The 12001-nt window shown below is 26.2% G+C and overlaps 1 protein-coding gene across 1 annotated transcript; it reads right to left on the bottom strand.

Moving 5' to 3' along the window:
* Positions 1-5847: 5847 nt before the first annotated feature.
* LOC111297273 (uncharacterized) lies at positions 5848-6785 on the bottom strand. Its single transcript, XM_089741598.1, has 3 exons — positions 6582-6785; positions 6424-6488; positions 5848-6110 (listed from the first exon to the last, which is right to left on the bottom strand). Exons 1-3 carry the CDS (start codon positions 6667-6669, stop codon positions 5961-5963), a joined length of 303 nt encoding a protein of 100 aa, XP_089597724.1. The 5' UTR covers positions 6670-6785; the 3' UTR covers positions 5848-5960.
* Positions 6786-12001: the final 5216 nt, after the last annotated feature.

The following is a 12001-nucleotide window of genomic DNA, read 5'->3' as shown; positions in this document are numbered from 1 at the left end:
GGATTAAACTATAAATGAGAAGCTTCTAGCCAAAAAAAAAAAAAAATCATAATTGTGAAGCATTTCCCTTCAACCTTTAGTTTAGTAGTTAAAGGTATTTAAGGAGATATCAAAGACCTAATTTCAAACTAAATATCTCTCTTTTCTTTTTATTTATATTAGTACTTTATTCTTTTGATGTAACAAAAAAAAATTAAGAACAAAATTTAACTACTTTTTTACATTTTTTTATAATATAATATATACTAAGAGTTTATATTTAATATATTGTTCGTGTATAAATTTTATATATTATTAATAAATTAGATAATGATAATTCATTTATGAAATAAACTAAATAACGATATCTCATTAATAAATAATTTTTTAAAAAAATTTTAATTTATATATATTTATTTTAAAATTTGATAATTACTTATTAATAAAATATTATCATCTAATTTATTGATAATATATAAAATTTATATAGTAAAATGTATCAAATAAATATTCATATATTAATTACTAAAATAACATATAATCTATAATTTATAGTAATAATTAGATTATTAGGTATTCATTTTCATATTATCTTAAAGATAATAATATAATGCAATCATTCATGTACTTTAAGATTATTTAAACAAATGATTTTCAATTATTGTACTATAAATTTTTTAAAGTTATGTATTTTTTTATATATATTTAAGACGGTGGAGAGTAAATTTTAATTATTAAAATTAAAAATTAATATTTTATTAACATATCATATTTAAGAAATTGTTTTTTTTTTTTTTCTTTCATTTATTGAGAAAATAAATGGGGTTGGTGCCAGCTGTCATCCGAATCAGCAATGAGAAAGGATTTTATAGCCAAGAGATGTAGTGGCTAAGGACGGAGATGACGTAAGAAAGACAAAAGAAAGGGCCAGAAAAAGCAAAAAGGGCAAAAAATGTGGGCCCTTTATAAGAAAAAAGAGAGAGGTAAAAATAAAATAAAAATAAAAATAAATTGAAAGAGAGTCGCTTTTGACGCCGCCTTGAATGTCCGTTTGAGACCCCAAAATTTTATTTATTTTATCAAATATTTCAAAAGTTTAATTAATTTTTATTTTAGCAACTTGTGAGGAAATTGATTGGATTTTTCCAATGAAATTTGCAAAGAAAGGGAGTCACCTTCATTAAGAAAAGGATTGATAGAAAAAGCTTGCTAAAAATTGTAAGCAATTAGCAACTTAATATGGGGAATATTGGATTTGGATGTTCATATTTTTGTTTAGCAATTGGGAGTCCAAATGGGGTCCAAATTTTTTGTTGCAATTTGCAAAGCTTCAATACTCTATCTACTTGGATCCAATTGTACTTTTTTATTCTTGTGCATCATGTCATGAATCAAAACTTTTCAATTAATTCATCAATTAGGTTGACTTAATTGATCAAGTTGATGGATGTAATTTTTTTATTCGAAAATAATGAGAAATTCGAATTTATTTTTTTAATAAAAATTCATATATCAATTGCTTAATTCAAATGTTCAAATGGGAGAGAAATGCTACTTGTGCCAATTGAAATTGTTCCATCGTGGGTCTCATTGTAGACCAAGAAAAATTGTCTTTAGTTCAAAATCTTTTTATTAAGTGTAGTCAAACAATGATCGAACAGTGTCACTTGGCATAAATTCCACAAAACAAAATTTTTAGGAGTTTTAGTTAAATAAAACAAGTATATATATAAGTTCTTAGAAAGCAAAAGGTACATGCAATTTTGTGAACCAAGATTGTACTAGGCCTAAGAAAAATATGTTATACATCTTCAAAGATTTTAGAAAAGAAAATAGAGCATGAGGTTCAAAGTTTAAATTAAGAGGAGTTCAAGTGGAAATTTAATTTCAAATGAACGATCGATCATATTTGATTAAAGATATTAATGTGTGTCATGTTTTTTTTTTCTATAAATACCTTAAAGGTTTTTTTTCAAATTTCATATTTATTTTGTTGACATATTTTATGAGTTTGGTGAGAGCAAGATTTGTTAAAATAAAATGATACCATCTTATTACTAAAGTGAATTAGATGATGTCATTTTATTAATAAGTAATTTTTAAAAAAATATTAATTTTTATATATTTATTTTAAATGTTTATATTTGTTCATTAATGAGGTGTTATTATTTGATTTATTAACAGTGTATAAAATTTATATACTAACAGTGTATCAAATATAAACTCTTTAAAAAAAAAAAAAATAGGTTAAAGGTAAGAAGAGTAGAACAATAATGGTAGAATAGTTTGCAAAATTAATAATATCTTTATCAACTCCTTTTTATTTTTCATTGGTGATGATGTGATTATTTATATAAATGAAGTGCGTATCTTAAAATCATGTGTAAGTGCTAAGGACATGACCTTCAAAATATAATAATTTTAATTTTTGTATGCTTAAATCAGCAAAATAATGTATTAATTATGGAATTAAGTGATATTTTCATTTTTAAGAGAATGGCATTTGAAATTTTAATTCAATGACTTTGTGATCAATAGTTGAATGATATTCGAATTATAATAAAATATTAATGTGAATTTTAAATTTAAAATTTTTTTAATATGACACATGAGTTATAAATTTATTAAATAATATAATGATTAAAGAGCTATTATTTAATCATGTCTCATCATTTAAAATTAATTATGTTAATATTAAGTATCACAATAATTAAAAACTCATAATTCATGTATGATAACAAAGATTTTTAAAATTCAATGATCACATTAAATATTTCAATTATAATTTAAGAGTTTCTCAAAAAATTAACCCTAAAAACTAAAAGGAAAAAACCCAAATTAGTGATGCAAAGTTGGATATAATGTTAACTTGTATCAAAATGAAGTTTGATAACAGTAAATATTTTGATAAATTTTACATAACTTATGATTATAATAAACTAATTATAATATAAAAATTAAAAAAAAAAGTGCTCTCCACAAAATCCATGAGAATTTGGGTCAAAATGTTCAAAACACTAAAATAGAAAAAAAAGAAGATGTAGTTTTTGGATAAAGTCCCACAAGTGTTTTTTCCATAGGGACCAGTACATGTGGCCAGGGCTTGGAGCACCAAGATAAAGATCTCAACGCCATGGTGAGAAATGTCAGAACAACCTCAACCCCATTTTAGGCCTTTTGTGATGGCTACTTTTGGCAAAAAGTGGACCCTCCCAAACTTTTATTGACACCCAAAAATCTTACCTTTTGCTTGTGCCCAAAAGAAAAGGTTTCATTGGCCCCACAAAAAAAAAAAAAAAAAACTAGCTAACTTTAACTCGGGGCCCCTTTTTTTCTTGTTACTTCATGGAGCAGCAAACCTCAATTGTAATATACATATAAATTATCTTGAGTTATGAAAATTTAAAATATAATATAATAATATAATATAAAAATAATATAATTTAAAATTTTAATAAAAATTATAAATAAATATCTTTTAATTTTTATGTTAATTTAAATTATTTTATATAATTTTAATATAAAATATGATATAAATATATAAATTATTAATATTTTATATAATATAAATTATTAAATTCAATACCTTCAATACGTGGGTCATAAAACGCAAGCTCCCTAGGGGCTTAAATGAAGCCAGCCTTTGGCGGAAGAAAATTTCAAAAGTAAACAATAGCATCTAAAGTCCTGAACTTTAAGAGGACAAAGCTGCCACTTCATTTCATCTCTTTTGTGACCATTAAAGCAAACATAAAGAGATGGTTTTAATTGTTAATGCAGTGTTTTTGGCCCCCATGAAGGAAAAGTGCAAAAGGAATAAATTAGCCTCAGTCTGTTTAGTCAGAATTTCTATCGTGCCTGTCAAACACCTGATGAATAGGGGTTTTGTAGTTGGAAAATTTTGGGGGGAAATTTAATACTATGTAACTGCAAAAGTTAGGCACAAACCTTTCTTCTTTTTTTTTTTTTTTGGTTTTTTACAAAGTAGATCATGTACAATATATAAATGTAAAGATATATTTGTTCATTATTATAATTTTAAGAGTGAAAGAGGAAAAAAAATAAAAAAGTTAGATAATATTGGAAAAAATGCTGCAGTGGGCAGAAGAACTTTTACTGGAAAGGTCAATCTCCGGTGCAAAAATGAGGTTCCAGCGTGAATTATTTTACAACAATCGCACCACAATTTGTTACCCAAACTTCTTACTACAGCACGATTACACAAAATATCATGATAATCATATTGAAACGTGGCTCCGGTTACATCCAAATCCAGTTCGAGTTCAAAGTCGAATGCTGAAGTCTATGAAACAAAATACTCGAGCAGGCTGGATTAGTTTGTGATTCAGAGCACACGCAAACTGGCACAACCCTATCTTAATCCAAATTAGGCTTACTTGGACCAATGTCTATCATAACTGGAAGAAAATAATTTATGTGGGCTTGGATCTTTTAGTGGGCTACCACCTAAAACTCCATAAAAAAGAATTAAATATCATTTTTATTAATTCTATTTATAGAGTTAAAAAACATTACTGAGAATAAATCGAACAAATTTTTTTATTTTATTATGAGAAATGTGATAAAAAAAAAGCAAAATTATTGTTCTTTTAACTTTTTCTTTTTCCTTTGATCTGTTTATAATTGAAATTGAGAGGGATTCAAACTTAACTATCCCAATTGGTGTTCTTTTTTTTTTTTTCAAAAATTGTGTGCCTCGTTGCTGGGATAACGGGAGAGATTATATTTGGTTGGAGATGAGAGAGATTATTATAGAACTAGGTTAGGTAGTTTCTCATAGGGTGTCATTGTTTTTTTTTAAATTTTATTTCAATATTTTTATAACTTCATCTTCCAATTAAAGAAACCCATCTTTCTATTTGAAATTTATGAAATGGTTCAAGAGAAGTTTTAATACCAAAAGTTTATTTAGAAATCTTTTTAGGAGCATCAGTCGTTTCTCTCCCTCAAATTATTGAAATAAAAAAGAAATTCAAAAACTCACATGCTGTAATCAAGTACTGTATAGCTTATATATATATATATCAATTTATAAATGAATTTATAATTATTTGAAACAAATCTTGTTTTTATCAATGTTGTAGAATTCTTCAAGATAAAAGATTTCTTTTTCCTCAATTGAATTTTTAGATTTAAGGTTTAGAGTTTAAAGTTTTTAAATTTAGAATTTAAAGTTTAGGGTTTTTTTTAAGTTTAAATAACTTAGGATATAAAAATTTCATAAATTATATAACTTACGAAAAATGTATATATGGAATAGGGGTGCGAGATAATTTTGAAAAAAAAAATAAAACATAGTGTAAAAAGAAAATATATGGATGCATTTAGAAGCACCTTTTATTTGTTCATTCATTCAATCCCATAATCACAATTTCACTTTTCTACCCTTTATAATTTCTCAAATGTCGTAAGAAAACCAACCTCTTGCATCGATCTCCATAGTTCAAATTTCATATGATTTCTACTTGCATCATCTCCATAGTTCTTTTCATTTTCTTTGACATATACTATGGCGTTAACATGATAGTTTAGATTCAAGTAGTAAAGATATATATATATATATATATATATATATATATATAAGATACAGTTACAGCTTGAATTCAAATCTCTTGATTGAAAAGTCGAATCAAGATATGCAAGTTTCTCAAAAACAAAGAAAGAATATTGTTTTCAATATTTATCAAGTAAGAGCACTATATGATGATGATGATGAATATTGTTTTCAATATTTATCAAGTAAGAGCACTATATGATGATGATGATGATGATGATGATTGATTCCCTTGAAAAAATTAACAAGGGTATGTAAAAATTCAAAATCTAATCATATAAAAGAAAGTAGACTGAGAAAAGCATTTTGAATACCATACTGCTTCATTACCAATAGAGACATGATAGTTCTAATTGAAGAAATATGTAAAAATAAAGGGCTTGTTTTATTTATTAATTTATTATAGTTAAGCTCTCCCTGGGGGTACTTTGGGATCATGGTCATGGTTTGCACCTGGCCCTGGATAATCTGTGCCTTCCATTAGCATCCTTTCCTCATTGAATGCATCTCCTTCCCCAGACAATTCCTGATCAGCTTCACTCAATTTCATTACATCCTGCAAAAGAAACAAAGGACAACCTTACCCAAATTATTGCATACAACCAATGTAAAGAAGAGAAAACTTGTAAGAATGTCCATTGGTTTAAGAAAAAAAAACCAATTTCAGCCTGACAGCTTTCCTTGGTTGTCATAGCTTTGACATTCCAAGTTTTCTTTTTGCTAAAAAAAAAAATTGTTCAATACTATGCATATATATATATATATATGCATATATATATTATATGCCTAGAAAAATTATAAACTTGAAAGAGAGAGAGAGAGAGAGAGAGAGAGAGAGAGAGAGAGAGAGAGAGAGAGAGAGAAGGGACCTGAGCAAGAAATTCTGGGACAGAAGAAGAGGAAAGGAGTAGTTCCTTATTTGACTTGAGGGTTCCTGTATAAACCAAATAAATTTAATTTTTATAAATAATTAAACCAAACGGTTAACACCAAAATCCACAATTAAAAGCTAAAATATTAGGCTTACTTGTTGTGGGAACAGCAGCACAGTAAAGCAGAAGATAAGAGAAACTCAGAAAAAGTAGCATCAATCTAACAAAAGCTTTCTTCCCCATGCTAATGATCAATGATGACAAAAGAGAAAGAAAATTGGTGATGGCAAAGGAAAGCGTGAGGGCTTGGTACTTTATATAGCATAAAGAAGCGAAGTATCCCCCCCCCCCCCCTTTTTTTTTTCTCTGTTTAATCTTTAATACATTTTTCTAATTAATCAATGAGGAAATTGGAAAGAATTGAAAAGAAGTTAAGTAGCAATAATACAGCTATAAGTACAGCTTCGTGCAAAAAAAAAAAAGAAAAAAAGCACAAGGTCAACTTCTTTCCATTTATTTTATTTTATTGCGGGTGAGATCCCACTTGCCTAACTCTATTTCCTTTCCTTTTCTTGTGTAAGATAGAGAAAAAATTACAATTATTAAGATTTAAATTATAAATTTATTGGATCTCACTTCTTATAAATAATTGTATGAATTAATTGAATTAAATTTTTTATTTTTATGTCATTTTCATATCAATAAATAATAACTTTTACATAAAATTGCTTGTAAAAAAAATGTATGCACATTAATATTTACAGATAAAAGTATGTGAGTTTTTATTTGTAAGAATTGAAGAGTAGCTTTTGGGACTAATGTTTATGAATTCTAACTAATTTGGACTCACCCCACTACATATTTAATTGTTATTTTTATTTTTTTATCTAGATACGAATATTCAAGTTTGATTTTTAATTAAAGAATACTTACATCTATTATTGAGTTAAATGCTCAAATTTCGTAGATCCTTCTAATTGTATATTCAAGTTGCTCAAAATTATGAGTTATATAAATTTTTTATGTAAATTATGAGTTATATTTGGCTATGTTAGTTTAGATCTGTTTTTATTTTCATTAATTTGTTTTTCCAGAGAAATTTATTTATGGGTAAATTGCATTTTCCACTTGTTTAAAATGTTCATAAGTTTCACATAATGCCATGTAGTTCGATGGCTAATTTAAAAACTCTCTAAGGCCAATAATTGTAACTTGTTGTAGTCCAATATGCACAAAAGACTTTACATAATTTTTTTTAAGGAAGTAAAACTATATATTTTATTATGTTTTGAAGACTAAGTTATTTATATAAATGTGATAATAACAATTTATAAAGGAATATAGTATAGTTGATTTTGTTAATGTAATGTTTTGTAACATTAATGTAATATTCTATAATATTATGTAATTATATAATCAAACATAACATCAGAGATTATGATATTATAATTAAAATAATATTTAAGTTTACAATATAATTACAACATCGTGTGGGATTTTTCTCCTAAGTTTCTTTTAGTAAGTGAAAGTTTTTTTTAGCATAAATAGAATACCTTTATATAGCATTTTCTCATATTATTCAATAAAGAATTTTTTTTTTTTTTGGTTTTAGTTTCTTTTAGTAAGTTGAAGTTTTTTTTTAACTTAAATAGAATACCTTTATATAGAATTTTCTCATATTATTCAATAAATAATTTTTTTTTTTTTGGTTTTAGTTTCTTTTAGTAAGTGAAAGTTTTTTTTTTTTAACATAAATAGAAGACCTTTATATAGCATTTTCTCATATTATTCAATAAAGATTTTTTTTTTTTTGGTTTTAGTTTCTTTTAGTAAGTGAGTTTTTTTTTAACATAAATAGAATACCTTTATATAGCATTTTCTCATATTATTCAATAAAGAATTTTTTTTTTTTTGGTTTTAGTTTCTTTTAGTAAGTTGAAGTTTTTTTTTAACATAAATAAAATACCTTTATATAGAATTTTCTCTTTTAGTAAGTTGAAGTTTTTTTTTAACTTAAATAGAATACCTTTATATAGAATTTTCTCATATTATTGAATAAAGAATTTTTTTTTTTTTTGGTTTTAGTTTCTTTTAGTAAGTGAAAGTTTTTTTTTTTTAACATAAATAGAATACCTTTATATAGCATTTTCTCATATTATTCAATAAAGAAAAAATTTTTTTTTTGGTTTTTTAACAAATACCATGGACATCACCCTTTAAGAAATGACAAAAATTTCAATTTATTAGTAAGAAATGACAATTTATTAGTAAGATACTAATAAAGGAATTGGAGTTTATTTATTTATTTATTTATTTATTTTTGGTTACCAAAATCACGACTCAGATTTAGTGGTTGTCTCCACTCACATTCATCTTGAGAAGATTTCTCCAATCTTTAAATTTCCCTCACATATCATGCAATTGATATTAATTGTTGGCAAATATACCTACTTGAAACCTTTATTTGTTGCTTCATTACGTCAAATTTCTCTCAAACTTTGACTCTTCATTTTTAAAGTTTAAAGTTTGAATTCTGTGATGAATCATATGAGATTTATGATATAAGATAGAATTATTTTATTTTACAATTTGAAACCGTTATATATATAATTATAAAAATTTTGTACACGTAAATATTGAAATACTTTGACACTTGAGTTTTCAAATTTTAGTTTAGTAATTGATGCATGATTTTAAAAGTATAATTCAAGTCTTCGTTTCTTAAAAAAAAAAAAAAGGAATTTTTTTTTTTTTTTAAGTTCTTCAAAGAGAGGTTTCCATGCCATGAAGTTCAATGTTCTCGAATATTGTTCGTCTTCTTTATTTTATTTTTTAGTTTCAATTAATTTAGCGTTTTAGTCAAGGGCAAAGCCAGGGGACAGGCAGAAGCTACAGCCCTCTTAAAAAATTTTCACCTCTCTTATATTACGGTATCCGGATCTATCAAAATATTATTTTGGCCCCCTTTTCTTTTGAAATTACTATTTGACACCTATTTTAATCAATTCCTGCCTTCACCTCAAATTTTAGTTTAATGTTTTAAAAACATTTTAGGTTAACCTAAAATAAGATCAACGTTGAACTTTTTTTCATATCAGAACACATTTTTTTAAAAATAAATTTATCAAATTTACTTTTAATCTTTTCTCTTATCTTCGAGTTACGATTTTCTTATAAAAGATATTTTATTTGCTTCAGTTCTATATGCCTACTAATATGATAATTGATAATTGCATTAAAAGCTCATTTTGAAAGTGGAAAAAAAAAAAGAAAGAAAGAAAATAAAACAATATTTAATACATGAATATTTCACTCAATAAATAATAAATGTATTTCCATGATAAAAATTAATTAATCTAATATATATATATATATATAAATGACTTATGCTAGGAATAATTTGACTTATACAATTAAATGTTGACAAAAAAAAAAAAAAGGAGAATGAAAAATTAGGAATAATGGAATCTAAAGAAGGCTATAGTTGACGCAAAAGCTTCCAAAAATTTGAGTTTGGGTGGTGGGCAAACAAATAAATGACATTCTGATTTATGTGACATGCCACATTTTTGTCTCTTGTGTTATTTTCTCATCCAAGGGGTGGCTGAGGTTGGCCCCAATTCACGCCCATGGTTTCAAGGTTTATTTGGCAACATGACGGGGGATACTTCTTCCACTATGCTTAATGAATTTTCCATCCATCCAATCAATAGAGAAAAAATTTTTTTTTAGATAAATTCTTCTCAAATCACAAGAATTAATGTTCCAAGTTAGCATCACAAATTGGTTAAATTAGGTTAGCTTAATTCAAAGCAATTTTCAATATTTCTAGGAGTTTATAAATGTACTTCAAGAGGGAATCAAATCACAAGTAAGTCAAATTAGTCATGAACGACTATAGTTGAATTCTTTGAAGTCATCATTTTAGTCATTACCCTACCCTAACGTCAGCATTTCATTTGAAAGAAAAACAAGAAAGGAAAATGTCAAACTAGCAACCAAACAAATTTATACGCATGAAAAGTTCATGGCAAACACATCAACTAGGGAAAGAAAGAAAGAAAAAAAAAACATGTTTATTGACTAATTTCATAACTAAGACCCACTTACATCGATTTCATATGATTTTTACTTTCGACATTTTACAAAATAATTAAGACCCACTTGCGTCGATATTACCATTTCTTTGCATCACCAATTAACCATATGTTTTTTCCTTAAAATAGTGAAACCTAATCGGAAAGAACCCCTGATATGATTCGGCAATATTATTTATTAAGTGGTGATAAAATTCTTCTTTTTTTATTGCCAGTTTCATTTCTTTTATATACTCATTCTTTTTTTTTTTTTTTAAGGTTTTGGGCTATAAAATTACAGTTTGAACTCGAGACTCAAAGCGGACTCCAATACTGTTGAACTAACAGTTTATCGAAGATGCTCATTCTTCATTGCAACTCATGCCTTAATTTATTGAGTTGTGCTAAATGGTACGAAATAGGAAGAGGGTAAACAGAAGTAATGGCAATGCATGTGTATCAAACACTTCATGTGTTTTATTTGGAGCTTCACGTTTTGGAACTTTTTTCATATTCTTTGGCATATACTACGTTGTTTACATGATAGTTTAGATTCAAGTAATATATATATATATATATATATATTAAAATTCCTTATAGACCATGAATTTCAAGTATCTATATTACCTAGTAAAATACAGATACAGCTTGAATTAAAATCTCTGATATGGAAAGTCGAATTAAGATATGCAAGTTTCTCAAAACCAAAGAAAGTGGATATTGTTTTCAATATTTATCAAGAGCACTATATATGATGAAGATGATTGATACCCTTGAAAAACATAGGTTTGTTAAAATTCAAAATCTGATCATATAAAAAAAAGTCATGTGAGAGAGGCATTTTGAATACGATAATGCTTTATTACCAATAGAGATATGACAGTTCTAATGCATTTTTGCGGTCAGAAACTGGCCTTTCTTTCCCTACATGATTTTGACCAAACAATCTAATAATGCGTATTTTCCTTGTTTCTATTAGGAATCTGGGAATGAATTATAGCATGTCGATCAGTTAAAGTCAAATAAGGTATGTGTTAATGGGTAGGAGATTATCCAAACAATGTACTAGCCCGTGTGTGTGTTTTATAGTACTAAGGAAAGCAAAAATTCGAAGCTTGTTTTGCCTTGCATTCTTCTGTTTTTAGATCAGTTTAAAATCCCACCATTAGTTTCCAAAGATTTGGAACTTCAAATCAAGTTATGCAGTATTTATCGGTAAGTGGTTTCTAAACTAATCTACTTTTAGGAATCACAAAAACTCTAATATCATTTGTTGGATAAAATGCTCCAATCCAATTAAATCAGTGGAAGTATAATTAAGTAATTAATTAATCACATAAGAGATGATAATTTAACGTGATTTGACTCAACCGATCTACGTCCAAGGATGAGAAAAAATATTTATTAATTGTATAGAATTACAAACGTATAAATTATATTAACTATTCGACAATTAATACACATAAATCATCTCAATCTTCTCTAATCCTTTGAAGTAT

Source organism: Durio zibethinus, chromosome 12 (genome assembly GCF_047325235.1).
Source record: "Durio zibethinus cultivar Kanyao isolate XHJ-2024 chromosome 12, ASM4732523v1, whole genome shotgun sequence".
NCBI classification, from domain to species: domain Eukaryota; kingdom Viridiplantae; phylum Streptophyta; class Magnoliopsida; order Malvales; family Malvaceae; genus Durio; species Durio zibethinus.
The sequence above is the reverse complement of the archived record's forward strand: the minus strand, read 5'-3'. Positions and strand labels throughout refer to the sequence as shown.